This window comes from Symphalangus syndactylus, chromosome 15 (assembly GCF_028878055.3).
Source record: "Symphalangus syndactylus isolate Jambi chromosome 15, NHGRI_mSymSyn1-v2.1_pri, whole genome shotgun sequence".
NCBI classification, from domain to species: domain Eukaryota; kingdom Metazoa; phylum Chordata; class Mammalia; order Primates; family Hylobatidae; genus Symphalangus; species Symphalangus syndactylus.
The window spans coordinates 61,139,230-61,157,440 of NC_072437.2; the positions used below are offsets into that span (position 1 = coordinate 61,139,230).

Genomic DNA, 18,211 nt, shown 5'->3' on the forward strand with positions numbered 1-18,211 from the left:
GAGGTCTGGATACTTGAGTGCATCACAATAGAGAAGCTTTGCATAATGAGTAATACATGGTATATTTGTCTTTCTGAGGTTGGCAGAATTGCAGTTTTGAATAAATGAGCAGATTAAAAGAGGCTGGAGAGCTTTTCCTAATTCTCACCTGTTCCTAACATCTCCCCTTTCACTTTTTTCCACCTTGGACTGAAAAAACGTGTGAACTTAAAAGTTTTCCTTTGTAGTATCAAAGAGCCAGCTCTACTCTTGCCCTCAGTGCTATGAAAGCTTCAGTATTATTTTTGGACCTTTCTTAGATGTTAAATCTGGAGCCCTTGAAGAATAATATTTTCACATCTATGTGTGTTGTGTAGTTGCCAGGGAGATGATCCATAGATAGACTCTGTAGGTGTGTTTAGTGTCATGGCTGGTAGGAATATTACTTTAAATTTTCATAGTCTTTATAATTGGTGTTGATGTTAAGATAAACACAGGTGTGTGGGCTAGAAATGTTATTAGATTGAAGTACATATTCATAAATTATTGGTGGAAAGGAATAATCTGGACTTCAAAACAAAAATGTGAGCAACATCTCAACCTATTATCAGCCATAGATTATGATTAAAAGAAGACTAATCCTTTTTTTTTCTTTACGATATCCTCCCCTCCCCTCCCTTCCCTTCCCCCTTCCCCCTTCCCCCTTCCCCCTTCTCCCTTCCCCCTTCCCCCTTCCCCTCCTTCCTTCCGTCCTTCCTTCCGTCCTTCCTTCCTTCCTTCCTTCCATCCTTCCTTCCATCCATCCTTCCTTCCTTCCTTCCTTCCTTCCTTCCTTCCTTCCTTCCTTCCTTCCTTCCCTCCTTCCTGTTAGTAACCTGTGATTTATTCATTTTGTCAAGCAAATGGTGTCATGTCATAGTCTGACACAATGAACAATCTTTAATACTTAGGTACTAAGTTTATGTTTATGAAATGATTTGTACCTTAGACTAAGCATTTAAATAAATGATGCAATTGGTAATTCATCCTACATACCAGAGATTGTTGAATTATCTTAAAACTACTAATTGTTACCTTTCACTTCATGGCAGTAAGGCTTGTCCCAACGTTATCAGCTCCCTGTCTTCACTTCTTTGAAATCCTCTTGTACTTCTTATCTATACCCTTCATGTGGCTTGTTTCAGGTATGTTCAGTTTTTAAAGTGAGCTACATGATGAGAAATTCATATGTGTGCAGGCTGAGGGAATGTTCAATGGCTGATACTGGTGGAGTATGGAGTAGGGTTTCTCACGTGGTCCTGGGCATGCTGCCACATCATTACAGGCATGACTCCTTAAACACGTGGGTTCCCAGGTCCCACCTTAGACTTACTGAATAAGAATATTGGTAGACTGAGGCCCTGTAATCTAGCTTTTCAAAGAAAGACTTGGTGTGATTCTTGTGCATGCCAAACAAACAAAAACCTGGAAAAACCAGCTGGTCCAGAGGATCTAGCTTATGAAAATTTTGTCTGAGTCTTTAATCTTACAAGTTTTCCTCCTGTTGGTAATCCCTCCTAACCCACTTAAATGATGTAAATTTTTGGCTAGGTGTGGTGGCTCACTCCTGTAATCCCAGCAGTTTGGGAGGCCGAGGTGGGAGGATCACCTGAGGTCAGGATTTCGAGACTAGTCTGGCCAACATGGCAAAACCGTGTCTCCACTAAAAATGCAAAAATTAGCCAGGCATGATGGTGCATGCCTGTGGTCCCAGCTACTCGAGAGGCTGAGGCAGGAGCATCACTTGAACCTGAGATCAAGTGCACTACTGCACTCCAGCCTGGGCAACTGAGCAAGACTGTGTCTAAAAAAAAAAAAAAAAAAAAAAAAGTCAATTTTAATGGAATTAAACTGTGTCAGCCAAAGATTATTTAAAAATACTACCACATATTTGGTTCTGATAATAATAAATTGATGCAAGCCTACTGGCTTGAATCTGATGGTGGCTGTCATGTTCCTAATGATATCAGTGGACAGATCCTTTGCTCCACTGGCCTGCTAGTTCAGATGTGCTAACCGATGAAAGAAAACATAAAATTTGCGAAAAGTCTTGGGCTACAGCTTGGCATCTTTTTCACTGTGTGTGGACCTCCTGGGTTTGTATATTTCTTCGTGTACTACAATTTATCTGTCTTTGTTACTTGTAAACTAAGTTAGTGGGGAAACTATTTCACATGCCTCTTGAATTCACAGCATTTAGGACAGTTCTCTGAAAGCTCTAAATCCGTTTTTTGACAGCATGTACTATCTTCAATAAAAGTTTTGATGCATTGCTTAAATGGGAATATAGAGACCGATGTTCTGTGTTTCTATTTTTTTCCCCCCGACTCCTATGTTCTTTTGAAGAAAAATCTATAAAGGCTTTTTTTCCTCTTTCAATTCCAGAGTGACCCTCTTGACCATTCATCCTAGGAACTGTCATTAACAGAAAACATTGTTACCCATCTGTATGTGGTTCTCCTTACTTTTTAGGGGGAAAATAGAATTAAGTAAGTTGAGAAACATAGGACTGTAGGAAGAAGGATGAGTTTTTAGCTTAGGAAAAGAGTCCTCATGTTCTTTAATATCACACCTTAACCAATAACCAGTAGTCTTGTGGACAGAACTGTTTATAATTTAAATTCATGAGTTTTACTTGATTTCAGTGCCATAAAACATTAATAACACCTACAGAATCATAGGCCAGGTAGGTAATATATGTAAAGGTCACAGTCACATTTAGATATGAAAGTTTTAATGTCTAAAACTGTATGCTTCTAACTTTTTTTTTTTTTTTGGTAAATATAACCCTAAAAGTTTGCTATCAGGTTATTATTTTTAAAGGTGTTCCTAGTTGCTTTCATTTAATAGTCGATTTTATGTTTCTATTTCCTTTTTGGAGTAGATGTTCACAGTGGCTACTCATGAACTGGATTGATGTTTGCAGTTAACTATTTTCCTGAACTAGGAGATAGTAAAAGAGCATTGCTGGTGGCTATAAAACAGAGGTACTTCATTTTAAACAGTACCACCATAAAATCAATATTTTTGTGTTACAAAGTTTTTTCTTATTTTAATTAAGGATATTACCCTTATAGTTTTGTATTTACAAAAGTAAGGCTAAAACCCCACAGAATTATCTGAGGATTTAGTTAGTCATTCTCTTCCTTTCTCCCTCTTCTTGGCAATTTCTACTTCATGGATAGTCCCTATTTTATGTGTATAAGCCAAACAGGCAGGACCTTGCGATCATATAAACTTTTCAGTGATAAACTTGAATTTAGTATTAACATTCAGACATCCTACAAAAGATTGCCACTTGATATAGTGTTTACATTTTTTCAGTAAGTATTTAGTGTTTATTTTTTCTTTAATTCACGTTTAAAGTAAATTGTGATGAGACATTCCAGTTTTTAAGGGAAATTACTAGTGCTTAGATTTATTTAGATTTTTAATGCTAGCCTATCTTTAGTGGTTTAAGATTGCATGTGTTTACATAACTATGTAATCTCTATTCTTCAGCAAGCTAAATCTTGAAATGAAACCTATTCTGACTTTATTGTTTTGATGTAGAAACACAATTCTCAGATTAGTTTTCCAGCTCCTTACTCTGTTAGTGAGTTTCTCCAGTGCTGTCTGGACTCTTGAATTTGCTGTGATTTCCTGCCCTATTGACTTCTCTTGCTAATGGTGAGAATTGATAGGTAAGTGTTCTCTGGAAGAGAAGGAATGATGAATTGACCTTCTTTTCTCTCAGACTCGGTTATACTCTCCACATCTACATCCCTTTGAGTTTTCTTACTTCTCCGTGCAAGATACACCTGCATCTTAATTCTGTTGTGATTCATCACATGTTCTTTGGGAAATATAATAACATAGGTTATAACTGGGCTTATGCACGTACCTATATAGTTTGAAAACAGATCAAGCCTTTAGGAAATTAAATCTTTTAAAAAGCTATATCCTCAATGAGATAGTTTCAGAATGTATATATTTAAAAAAAAAAAAAAAAGTGACCAAAAATGGATCCCTGGGGTTGCCTTGTTTTTACATAAGAGTGGCAGTTCTTTTTCCTGAACATTGTGAGCCCAACTGAAATTTTAAAAAGTTGGTCTAATTTTAGACCTTTGACAGTATATAAGTGTTTCTCTTGAATGTTTACAACTGGATTTTGCATCATGTAACTTACATTTCCTATTTTCCTATCTAGTTTTATTTTCCTTTTACTTTCTGTATCTTTTATGTAGTTTTTAGATCATAAATCTTGCCTGGACCCTAGTGGTCTTTATTTTAAAATTATTTATCTACTGTCTTTTACTCTTACTTTTTAAAATATCACTTTTATGGCTTTTTCCTGAAGCAACTCAAGCTGGTTTTGGGAATATTTTATTTGTTTAAATAGATGTTTTTCTCTTTATTGTGGCATACCATCCTAAATAGGATTTCAGCTTTATACTTTATTTCTTTGGCTTTACCTTTTAAGCATTAGGCCACTTGGCATGCCATTGTGCCAGAAGTTCATTACATGCCACTTTTTTTTTTCTTTGTCACAGGAACTTGAAATGAACCCTTTTGAGAGTGAAATGAAATGTGATTGGAGTGATACCTCTGATTGTAGAATAACAAGAGTGAAATGTGGTTAACCAAATGCAATAGGCTGGAAGCCTCTACTGGCAGGAAGGCACACATACAACAGGCTGTTAGAGGAAGGGCGCCCCACACAGGCATTGCCCCAGCTCCTTTCTCTGCAAACTCAAGAGCCCTCTACGTTTGGGTTTAATTTTAGTAATGATCTCTGGGGTGACACTCTGGCCCTAAGTTCCTTACATACTTTACAGTCCCACTCAGGATCCCAAACACTTTTAAGGACCACCGTGCATACTTGTTAATTTCAAAGACTGAAGATAGTATTGATAAAAAAGCAAATTCTGTAGCCTGGTATTAGATACTAACCCTTAGTTAATCCACTATTATCACTTCCTTATTCCCAAGTCAAAGTAGGTGATTCTAATTCAACAAGGCAGTTCAATCTGGAGCCTAGTGGTGTGGCTAATGGTCTTTCATTTGGCTACATTTTCTTTGGTATACCCAAAATTCATTTTAGATCCCAGTTACCTTCTTTCCTTTGCACTAGAAGAAGGAAAATCTTGGTGAAAGAAAGGGAGAAGAGAATCTGGGATGGTGATTTACATTGTACAGATTTTTAATCTGGATCATCACTGAGGTAGATTCATGAGCATGAAGGTGTGCTTGAGTATACAAAGATGAATGATAAATTTTATTCTATTAAGTAAATGTTGAATTTAACTGTGTACCACTTAGTCTGTTAGATAATGGTTGTTAACATCTGTCCTTATGAAAGAGTAGACCTTGTTTCCTATTTAGAAAATGTGTTTGACCCTTTCCCTGCCCCTTTAAAAATTGAATGCTCCAGTGAATAAGAGAAAGGAGAATTGGTAATTGACTCCAGTTACTTGAATACAATATCTTGCCCGACACTGGGACTTATAAAACTTAGATTTCTGTGTTTTTTCTCTAAATAATTATTTTTTCTTTTGAATTGTATTTTGTAGGAAACTATTCACTCTCTAGAATGGTCTTATGTTCGTCTAGCAAGGAAATCAGCAAAAGGGTCCTTGAAGCTAGCAATGAAATTGAAAAGTGTCTGCTGTCACCACTGGTGATAAATCAAACTGATGTTAAAGATGCAAATAGTCATTTTAGTACATTCTTCTCCGTTACTAGAATTGTTTAAGTTAATTAAGACAGCAAAGTACTTCATTATCTATTATGCTGCATACTAATGGTAAATTTAAAGTTTCACTGTTTTATAATACGAAAAATTTTCTGAAAAATGATCACATTAAAATCTTTTATATCCAATGTTCTTTTTTGTTTTATTTTTTCTATGTGCCCTCGTTCTCAGACAGATCCGTTGTGTTCTAAGTTCATATACTTAATGGTAATTAATACTGTTAATTGGGATAATGTATTTATTGTACTATAGTTAATTTTTTAGTTTGTGAGGTTTACAAAGTTTTAAAAAAAATTTTAGTAAGTGTTTGGAACTACCAGATGCAGGGTAACTTTTGTCCATCTTTTTAAGAAAGATTAAAATGATTATATATAATGTGTTTTTATTGGACTGTCAGAAATTTAATTATATTCAAGTTAGGATTGTAGAATTTTGAATGTACCCTATTAACTAAAATAAAAAAGCGGTTATAAATTACTGATATGATTGCTTTTTTTTAATTTGCAGCATTTAAATATTAGGACACTGACGGATGATATGGTAAGATTATCCTTCACTTTTCCTTTGTTATGAATTGTAACTAACCATATAACGTTGATGGTGTGCTCTGCTAACATCTTTGAAATTGCTAAAAGTCACATATATTGGAAACGTACTGTTCTTATAGTGCTGAAATAAGAGGCAGAACTGGTAAAATACACTAAATTGTTGGTTTTAAGTTGTAAAGTGAATGGTGGATATGTTAATCAAAAAATTTGTTTAATTACAAATTGTTAGTCAACTTTGAATCATTCAAATCAACTCTCATTCTTTAGGAATGAGTTGCACACTTCAAAAAAGAAGTAAAAATAGCAAAGACGTGTCAGCTTTTCAGAAATATGTAGTTGCTAATTAAAGTAAGTCAGACTAAAATATTATGCATATATATTTTTAAAATTTTGCTTAAAAATGAGAGAACTGGGCATGCCTTACTATGTTTTTTATGTTGAAAATAATAGGGCTTCTCATAGTAAGTAACACTTTATAGCACCATTATAGATTCTTGCATAGTCAAGTAAGTTTTTCTGAGAAATATATTTTTAAATGTAACTTGTGGCTAATAGTAATGGAATAACAAGAAGAACAACAACAAAACACAAATAAACAATGACACCAAAAATATGTAAGTGTGTTATAGAGGAAAAAGCATGGACCCCCATTGACCAGGCTTTGCATTAAACTTCACCATATATGAAGCATGAAGGAGAATGCCTAGACCATAGTAAGCACTTAGAAAATAGTACCTCTAATATCAAAGGACTGTCTTATGCACCTGGGTAAGGCAGAATACAAAGATGAATGAAACGTAGATCTTGACATGAATGATTTAAAAAATTGTGTTAGAATGTTGATATGTTTTATTCCTTTGAATAGTACCTAAGAAAAGCATATTTACATACAATTTTCTGGATGACATTTTCATATACTAACATATAGAAATTGGTAACAACACAGATTTCTCAACTTGCAAGGTAGATGTCTTTATTTTACAGTTGACAATATTGAGGCTCAGACAGATTAAGTAGCTTGCCCAAGTGTGCCCTGCTGGCAAGTGATACAGTCATAGCTTGAATTTTGTTCCACATTGCTTCAAGTCTCATATACTTACTGTGCTAACTTAACCCAGCTTGCAAATGGCTTCTCAAGGCTGATAAACCATCTGCAATTTTTATGTTTGAATTTCTATGATATACAATGATATATTTGTAACAGCTTTGATCTATAATTCATGGAGCATACAATTCACCCATTAAAAGTATATAATTTAGTGGTGTTTAGTATATTCAGAAGAATTGTACAACCATTACTACAGTCATTTTTAGAATGACTGTAAATTTTTAGGATTTTCATCACCCTTAAAAGAAATGTCATGTTCATAAATAGTCCCTCTCTGTTTTCCCTCAACTCCCTCAGTTCTAGGCAACCACCAGTCTACTTTCTGACTGTATCGATTTGCCTGTTCTGGACATTTCATATAAATTGACTCATATCGTACGTGGTCTTTCGTGATTATTTCACTTAACATAATGTGTTCAAGGTTCATCCACATTGTTGCATGTATCAGTACTTCATTTGTTTTTGTTTTGTTTTGTTTTGTTTTTTTGAGACAGGGTCTCACTCTGTTGTCCAGGCTGAAGTGCAGTGACATGATCATGACTCACTGCAGCCTTGACCTCCTGTGCTCAAGCAATCCTCCCACATCAGCCTCCTGAGTAGCGGGGATTACAGGCATGCACCACCTCACCTAGCTAATTTTGAAGTTTTAAATTTTTTGGAGAGACAAGATCTCCCTATGTTGCCCAGGCTGGGTTTAAACTCCTGGGCTCAAGTGATCCATCTGCCATGGCCTCCAAAAGTTTTGGGATTGTAGATGTGAGCCACTGCACCAGGCTCATTCACTTTTATTGCTGGATAGTATTCTGTATGATGACATTTTTGAGGTTTATTCATATTTTATGGACATTGCATTTTTTTCTCTTTGAAACACTGCCCTTGTTTTCATTATATGACAGTCCTTGCACACTGCCAACCCACAATCTTTACCTTAAGTTTTAGAAACTAGAGTCATGGGGTGGCTTCGGCATGCCATTCCAGAAGCCATGTTGCTCTATCTTATATTAATAATTGAGTTCCTCATTGAGGACTTTCTTAGTTTTTTCTCTGACCTTCCCCCATTCCTCACCTCTCCCCTTATCCTTGCAGCTGGCCTTGGTAAGGTAAAAACTTTTGAGTTGTTACCATAATGCCTAGTGCATATCTTCAACAATACATCATTTATTATCTGCCTTTCTCAATGGTTTAAACCTTTTGAAGGCACGGACGATGTGTAATGAATACTTCCAGTACCTAGTGTGCTTTCTGGCACATAGTGAATATTTTAATAAATTTTTTTGTTGAACAAGTGAAAGAGTCACTGTTCTGATAACCTGCCTGGTATTGGATCTCAGCCTGGCTTGGTGCTAGTCAGGCTTCCCAGAGACAGAGTCTTGCCTTTTTTGCACAAGGTAAGGGAGCTGTAATGAGGACCTTCTGTCAGTCTTTCTGACCGCTTGCCTGGATTGCTGAGTGTTGCCTTGCACCTGCTTTCTTCTTAATTGTACACATGTCTGTCTCTCCTGGATTCCTCATTGACCCTCTTCACGTGGACTTGCTGACTGAACTGCTGTCTCCTCACTCTCACTGTTCTCTTCTGATCTTGTGCTTTAGCTTGTCTCTTGAGTAGGCCCAGAATTTAGTCCAGGGAAGGATCAGGCAGGTAGCCTAGTTTAGGCATCTGTATCTGTTGCTGCAGAGATTTGAGAATAAGCATGGCTATCTTCAACAGGAGACACCAAAGAGTAAATTCTTTCTTATTCATTGTTGACTGATGCAGGGTAGAAAGAGCATTGTTGGATTTGGAATCAGAAGATTCTTCGTGAAAGACAGAATTTTACCTCTTCTTAGCTCTGTTACCTTGGCAAATCAATTATTTGATTGTTCACTTATTTAAATTGGGACTAATTATACAGTTTCTTCCTTTCTCATAGAGTTTTGGTGAGTTTCTTAAGTTTTTGTTGACCTGCTGCATTCAGTTCTGTCCGTTTTTACCCCTTTAAAAAATGTTTCTTGATGTACGGACAGGGAAGTGGTGTGACACGTTTGTAGCTGAGCCTTCCAGGGTATATGTTATAGATCAATGCAGAGTTGTGAGAAGGGAAAGGGTAGCTGGATATTTTGAGGGCTCTTTAAACTATTTCTGGTGTGTTAGAACTCAGGGCAGCATTTGCCAATGATGCTTGATATGTGCTAGCAATATGTTTTCTGATTGAAGTTTGTCCCCTTACAACATACACATTGCATGTATGCTTTCAACGTAGAAATTCTTAATGTGAATAGCCCTTTTTTTGGTCAGAACTTGAGAGAGGCATATAAGAATAGCATTGTGCTGTAGTCATACATTTGAATAACAGTATTTTAGAAACATTAAAACATCACGGGAAGCATTAATGTTAAAAACCTATCTCTTTAAGTTGTTTTGTTAAAGGTCTGCAAAAGTACTTTATGTTTTAAGGTTATTTCTTGAGTTACTATCAGAATTGAATTTCATTGTCTTGTTAAAGGAATAAAGGATTGCTATAGTGTTGGGTTCCCTAGGCAGAGTTAATAGACTATAAGCAGTGTTTGTTCTATAAATATGAGCATTCTCTTTGTATAAAGTGCAGCTTAGGTGCTAGGGTAATAAATAAAGATGAATAAATGTTTAGCTTATAACTTCCATTGCTTATACCTGGGTTTTGAGGAAGGTTTTCCTCATAGAGGCAAAAAGGTTGGGAGGAGGGGGAGTGAGGGGAGACAAGTTTGAAAAGGTAAGTTGGAAAACATTGAATGTGGATGTGACAATGCTGAATTATCCATCAGCGTGTCCACTGAGTGTTTTTGGAGTGTAGGAGTTGTTTTTGACTTGCTGTTTTCTCTCCTGTCCTTCACAACCATTTCTCTACAGTAGAGTACTTCTATGATCCTCATCTCTTTGTTCATCTAACTGCAGCCTGCTTTACTGTTTGGCCTGCAGCAATGGTTTTCAAATCTTTTTGACTAGATACTGCATTAAGAAATACATTTTATTTTGTAGCCTGGCATGCATAAACTCCTAAACTCTCTGCTTCTCAGTTGAAACAAGTTTAAAAACCAGTATTTAACATTTCTAAGCAAAATGAATTCTGATCTTTTTATTTCCATTCCTTTCTAATTTTCTTCACTCCTCTCCATTCCTTAAAAAAAAAAAAAAGGTGATTGAATCCACTAAATTGATTTCATGACCCACAAATGGTTAACAGCTATAGCTAGAAAACCAAACACTGGCCTGCACAGAAACTAGAGGAAGTCATGAGGTCTTTTCATTGGTGTCTATTCTTTATTATATGTAGTTGCATGTAGGAAAGCCAGGTTAGAGTGCCACCTCTGCTATTTACTAGCTGTGTGACTTTGTGTTAGTTATGTAGCTTTTGAGCCTTGGTATAGACATAGTTTAAGGGACAAAGTAAGTAAGATGCTTGGTAAACCGTGTGTTTATAATTTAGTGCTGTGATTAGTAATATACACTTTTAAAAACTGAGGTATGATCCAGCAATCTCAATGCTGGGTATATACCCAAAGGAATATAAATTTTTCTACCATAAAGACACATGTACACGTATGGTCATTGCAGCACTATTTACAATAGCAAAGACATGGAATCGATCTAAATGCCCATCAATGGCAGATTGGATAAAGAAAGTATGGTACTAATACACCATGGAATACTATGCAGCCATAAAAAAGAACAAGATCATGTCCTTTGCAGGAACATGGATGGAGCTGGAGGCCATTATCCTTAGCAAACTAACACAGGAACAGAAAACCAAATACTGCATGTTCTCACTTATAAGTGGGAGCTAAATGATGAGAACGCATGGACACAAAGAGGGGTAAAACAGACACTGGGGCATACTTGAGGGTGATAGGTGGGAGGAGGGAGAATATCAGAAAAAATATCTATTAAGTACTAGTACTAGGGCCAGTACCTGGCTGAAATAATCTGTACAACAAACCTATGTGACATGAGTTTATCTATATAACAAACCTGCACATGTACCTCTGAATCTAAAAGTTAAAAAAAAAAATTGAGCTATGATTTACTTACAATATAACGCACCAATATTGAGTATAATCTGATGAATTTTGAGAAGTGTATACAATAATGTGTGCACTAGTTGTGATATGAAATATTTCCATCACCCCAAAAGGTTCCCTCTGTACCCCCTTGCAGTCAATTCTCTTCTCCCATCCTGGCTTTTGACAAACACGTATCAGCATTCTGAACTATAGTTCAGTTTTTAGAATTTCGTATAAATGGAGTCACAAAGTGTGTTGCCTTTGTGTCTGGCTCATTGTTTGGTAATACTACAATTGGTTTAATTCTTCAGCAGTTTGGGTTGTTTCCAGTTTTTGGCTATTATTAGTACAGTTGCTATGAGCATTTGAGTACAGTGTTGTTTTTTTTTGTGTGTATATGTTTTTATTTTTTTGTGGGAGTCCTATAGTAAGTGTGTCTTTAACTTGGTAAGAAACTGACAAATCGCTTCCCACAATTACTAATGTTGAACATTTTTTTATGTGCTTATTTGACATTTTCTTGTTTAAATGTTTGTTACTAGATATAGGACTATTCAAGTAATCTATTTTTTTCCTAAGTGAGCCTTGGTAGTTTATGTCTTTCAAGGACATAAATTTTACCTATATTGTTAAATCTAAATTTTTACCTATATTTTACATTTTATCTATGTTGTTGAATTTATGGGTATAAAGTTTTTTGTGATATTTTCTTATCCCTTTAATGCAGGATCTGTATTAATTACCCCCTTTGCAATCCTCATATTGATAATTTGTGTTTTCTGTGTTTCTCTCTGTGACTAATCTGGCTAGAGGTTTGCCAGTTTTATTGATCTTTTGAAAAACTAGCTTTTGTTTTCACTAATTTTCTTTATAGTTCTTTTGTTTTTGTTTGTTTTACCTTTATTATATACTTTCTTTTGTTTTATTATTTTTTCTCTGATTTCTTCAGGTAGAACTCTAAGTCATTGATTTAATGCCTTTGTTTGCTAACATACTAGATTTTTTATGCTATAAATTTTCCTCTGACAGCTGCTTTAGCTGCATCCCACAAAATTTCATTGAATTGAATATTTTAAATTTCTTATCTTGTTTGACCCATGGGTTATTTTGGTATATGTTATTTAACTTCCAAATATTTAGGGGTTTTCCTGATATTTGACTGTGTCTGATTTGTAATTTAGTTCCCTCATGGTCAGAGACCCAGTTTGCATGAATTCTGTCCTTTCTGATTTTTTAAGTCTTACTTTATGTCCCAGAACATGGTCTATCTTGGTCAATGTTTGTGTGTATTCTGAATGATTGGTAGTGCTGTTCACATCTTCTGTATTCTTGTTAATTTTCTATGTGTTCTAACAATTATTGAGAGAAGTATCAAAGTTTCCAACTGTGATTTTAGATTTTATTTTTCCTGTTTGATTGGTTTTTGCTTCATGTATTTTGAAGCTTTGCAGTGAAGTGCATATATAAGATTGTTGTGACTTCTTTATCTTTAATAAATGATGTTTTAAAATCACAAATAATTTTTATTAGTTTTTAGTTCTTGGAAATTTATTGGATTTACCTACTCTACTTGATATAATCATATGCTGCTTCTTTGGAGAACAAAGATTTCTTGACTTCTGTGACATCAAATTTTCTCAATTTCATACCCCTTTGACCTTTCATTATCTATCTGGTTGCATAATTTTTCCTTTTTGCCTTAAATTATTGTTTTTTCTCAGTTGTTTTTCCTGATTCTACTATTCTTTTCCTCAGTAGACAGTGTTTTACTTGGGTAATCACCTCTGAAGTTTTCAACTAACCATGTATATCTCTGTTTAGGACCTTCCCTCCAATTGAGAAATAATTCACTGGCCTACTGAATAACCTCAATGGATGTCTCATCTATTCCAGAAGCTCTGTGTGCTCTAACTTAAACCCTTTACTTTCCTCATAAACTTGTTTTATTCTTTATATTCTCTTAGAAAGTAGCTTCACCTTTCCAGTGTTTCTTTCTGATTATTTCTTGAATCTCTTCTTCTCTCGTTCCTTCTATCAGAGTCCTAGTCTTCTCATTTTTTCTTCTCTGGACTCTGGCAGCTTCCTATTGCTACCCAAAATGCTGCCTTCCCACACAGCTATCAGAGTGATCTATCTACATTGCCTATCTGATCATGTTTTATGCTGTTTGAAACTGCTTAATTGCACCTGTTTTATATAGATCAAGTCTAACATGGCAGATAAGGCCTTCATGGCAGGACCCTGCCTCTCTAACTTGACAGTGCATCTCTCATTAGCATGCAGAAACCTTCTAGGGAATAGAAAGATATAAGATGCTGGAGAATTTACTTAGGGAGTATAAAAACATAATTAGGGGGCTGAGTGTAGCGGCTCATGCCTGTAATCACGGCACTTTGTTTGGGAGGCTGAAGTGGGAGGATTGCATGAGCCCAGAACTTCGAGATTAGCCTGGGCAAGATAGGGAGACCCTGTCTCTACCAAAAAAAAAAAAAAAAAAAATTAGCTGGGTGTGATGGTATGCAGACATAAACCTATAGTCCTAGTCCTAGGTACTTGGGAGACTGAGGCAGGAGAATCACTTGAACCCAGGAGTTTGAGGCTACAGTGAGCCATGATTGTGCCACTGTACTCCAGTCTGGGTGACAGAGGGAAACCCTGTCTTAAAAAAAACAAATCAAAACAACATAACTAGGGAATTGTGGTTGCTAATTAGAACGGTGTGTTAAGTAACAGTAAGAACTATGTAATTGTTAGCTATGTGCCAAAGAGTGTTCCAAATGTTACTATATAAACACATTTAATTGTAACACCAAACACCAAACCTCTGAGTAAGCACTGTTATTGTTCCCATCTTTAAAGATGGGGAAACTGGGGGAAGAGAGAGCTTAAGTAACTTGTTCAGTGTCATAGAGGGCGGCCAGGAAAACTCTGGCAGATTGGCTCCAAATAACATGATCTTTTTTTTTTTTTTTTTTTAATTATTATACTTTAGGTTTTAGGGTACATGTGCACAATGTGCAGGTTTGTTACATATGTATCCATGTGCCATGTTGATTTCCTGCACCCATTAACTCGTCATTTAGCATTAGATATATCTCCTAATGCTGTCCCTCCCCCCTCCCCCCACCCCACAACAGTCCCCGGAGTGTGATGTTCCCCTTCCTGTGTCCGTGAGTTCTCATTGTTCAATTCCCACCTATGAGTGAGAACATGTGGTGTTTGGTTTTTTGTCCTTGCGATAGTTTACTGAGAATGATGTTTTCCAGTTTCATCCATGTCCCTACAAAGGACACAAACTCATCATTTTTTATGGCTGCATAGTATTCCATGGTGTATATGTGCCACATTTTCTTAATCCAGTCTATTGTTGTTGGACATTTGGGTTGGTTCCAAGTCTTTGCTATTGTGAATAGTGCCGCAATAAACATACGTGTGCATGTGTCTTTATAGCAGCATGATTTATAGTCCTTTGGGTATATACCCAGTAATGGGATGGCTGGGTCAAATGGTATTTCTAGTTCGAGATCCCTGAGGAATCGCCACACTGACTTCCACAATGGTTGAACTAGTTTACAGTCCCACCAACAGTGTAAAAGTGTTCCTATTTCTCCACATCCTCTCCAGCACCTGTTGTTTCCTGCTTTTTTAATGATGGCCATTCTAACTGGATCTTTGACAAACCTGACAAAAACAAGCAATGGGGAAAGGATTCCCTATTTAATAAATGGTGCTGGGAAAACTGGCTAGCCATATGTAGAAAGCTGAAACTGGATCCCTTCCTTACACCTTATACAAAAATTAATTCAAGATGGATTAAAGACTTAAATGTTAGACCTAAAACCATTAAAATCCTACAAGAAAACCTAGGCAATACCATTCAGGACATAGGCGTGGGCAAGGACTTCATGTCTAAAACACCAAAAGCAATGGCAACAAAAGCCAAAATTGACAAATGGGATCTAATTAAACTAAAGAGCTTCTGCACAGCAAAAGAAACTACCATCAGAGTGAACAGGCAACCTACAGAATGGGAGAAAATTTTTGCAACCTACTCATCTGACAAAGGGCTAATATCCAGAATCTACAATGAACTCAAACAAATTTACAAGAAAAAAACAAACAACCCCATCAAAAAGTGGGCAAAGGACATGAACAGACACTTCTCAAAAGAAGACATTTATGCAGCCAAAAAACACATGAAGAAATGCTCCTCATCACTGGCCATCAGAGAAATGCAAATGAAAACCACAGTGAGATACCAAATAACATGATCTTTATCAAAAGCATTGTAATGCCATTTAAGTACTATCCTTTTCTCCACTGAAAGCACCAAGTGTAAAATCTAGAAGTATATCTCATTCTTTCCCTTTTTTTTTTTTTTTGTTTTTTTTTGAGACAGGGTCTCGCTTTGTCACCCGGGGCAGTGGTGCGAACACAGCTCACTGTAGCCCTCACCTCCTGGGCTCCAGCTCAGACCCACAAGTAGCTGGGACTACAGACATACACCACCTTGCTTGGCTAATTTTTGTATTGTTTTGTAGCGATGGGGTTTCTCCATGTTACCAAGACTGTATCTTAATATTTTCTGCTTTTCCCTTGATGCCATCTATATGAGACTTTTAAATGGAAAAGAGAAATTGTATCATAGCCATTGACCTTAATCCTGAGAAAATCATTGTAATTATAAAGACATACTATATCTAAGATGTTTTCTAAGATGAGAAATGAACTATTTTGAATATCTCAAGTAAACAAAACTGAAAAAAATCCACCCCAAAGAAATAGGTGTTGGACTGAGAGGTCATCTGTTAAAGAATATGAGATTCTTTTAATTGTAAAGGACATAGAAAAATTTCTCTGTATAGAAAGCACTTCACATATCTCAGAACAACGGCAGCCTGCGCCCAGAAACAGATACGGGCTTTCCTTGTTATCCTCAAAGTTCCCAGGGTAATGGGGTCATAGAGCTACTGCAGAAATCACCTGCTGTGGATGTAGGTTCTAGTGAGTGGGTGGAAGTTTTCACTTCACTACTCTCGCACCTCCTGACTGTTCCCTGGGCCTTCTTCCTCGGTATAACTGTTACCAGACAACTCTAGTACATTCCTGTGTGATTTCTGTGAGGCTTCACTCAAAGATGAATGCGGCCTAATAGGAATGAGCTTTGTTTACCTGTACCTACCTAGATGTGATGTGTCTTGTGGGATATATGCTAAATTATACATCGTATTTATGAAATAAAGGAAAATGACTTTAATTACCTGAGTTTGTTCCTAACTTTAAGGTGAAGTAATAGAACATAAGTCAGTAGCTTTTAAAAATAAAGGCTCAACCTAGAATTATTTAAGATAGTTTTATCTTATTATTCTAGTTAGGATATAAGGCTTTCTGTACTATAATATACTTTCTATTTTCATTAACTTTTTATATTTTCCTTGGTAAGTTAATAATAATGAGTGATAAAAAGTGTGATGTTCCGTCTGCCCAACCACAGTTTTTCAGTAAAACTATATATTCATATTATACTCTTCTGTGTAAAGTAGAAATACCAGCATGGATTGGGGCAACTGAATGTAAAATACATCCAAACAAGTTCTGTTTTAAATAACTTAAACTGTTCATTTAGTCAGGTGGGCCTTTCTTAGCCCATTAATGAGTTAATTAGGACTTCCTGTACTTAAATTTTCAGTAGTAATACTTAAGTACTATCTTAGAATCTTTAAATATTTATAGGATAGTTTAGAGAGCTCCTCCTCAAATCAGCACAAACTTGGGAATAAGATCAAGAGCTCTCAGAGTTGAATATACTAATATGTAGTAGGGTGTACACACTTGTATATTCATTCTTTTGTCCACTGATTCATTAATAATTTGTTGAGTGCCTAGTACTGTTTTAGAAATACAAATATGGAAAAAGAAGGTCTCTGTCGTCTGGGTGCAGTAGAGAAATGGATGTATAGACAATCAGTAGTTTTAGTGTGGTATGATAGGGGCTGGAAGGTCAACTTGATCTTGGAAGACTTCACATGAAGGTGACTTTTCAGCTGAGTTTTGAAGGACGGGTTGGAATCTGGGCTGGCAGGAGTTGGTGTAGTTTTTACTCCTTAATAATTTTACTTCTGGCATACCAATGAAATGGATTCGTAGTGGAAGCATGTCAGGTTGGCAAGTAGAAAGCGATTATTGATGTCTGCAGATGACTTTTTGTGTATGGGTAATATAGGTCTATGCTTTTTAAAATAAAATGTAATATATACAGAGCTAATTTATATTCTCAAGTATATAGTATTAATATTTCAATATATGCAATTAGAATTGTACTTTGAGTAGATGGGTAGATAGAACTTTGGGGTTTCTTGAATGTTAAATTTTTTTCAATGATATGTGTGCTCCCTTTTGAATGGATATTTTTCTTATTACCTTATATCATGACATTAAATAACATAAGTTATCCTTGTTTTTAGTGTAGGGGTCTACTCTAAATTGTCAGTGTTAGGAACAGTCTGGGTTTTCCTATTGAATATATAACAGGCATGACACCTGGCATTCTCCCTTGATATGCTATGTTAATTATTTTTTATTTAAAATATTGTTGAGAAAAATTTAGCAAGGCAAGAAGCAATGGCTGGGGTGTTCCAGGCCTGGAAGACAGGAAGCTAATTATTAATTTATTCACTTAACAAATATTAATATAACATCCACTACATGTTTAGAACTGTGGTAAGTTCAGAGGAGGTTTAGTGAATAAAATAACAGTATCTGTTCTCAAGGACTTAAAGCCTAGTT

At 35.9% G+C, this 18,211-nt stretch overlaps 1 protein-coding gene across 6 annotated transcripts in view; it reads left to right on the forward strand.

Annotated features, from left to right (window-relative positions):
- The window catches only part of DIAPH3 (diaphanous related formin 3), a 507,090-nt gene that overhangs the window by 24,923 nt on the left and 463,956 nt on the right, over window positions 1-18,211 (forward strand). For 3 of the 6 annotated variants that reach the window (XM_055244170.2, XM_063618797.1, XM_063618796.1), the window contains exon 2: window positions 6,260-6,292. The exons of the other annotated variants lie outside the window; for them this stretch is intronic. In XM_055244170.2, the coding sequence (XP_055100145.2) occupies window positions 6,260-6,292 (33 nt within the window). The remainder of the gene's footprint in view (window positions 1-6,259; window positions 6,293-18,211) is intronic. 6 annotated transcript variants of the gene reach the window in all.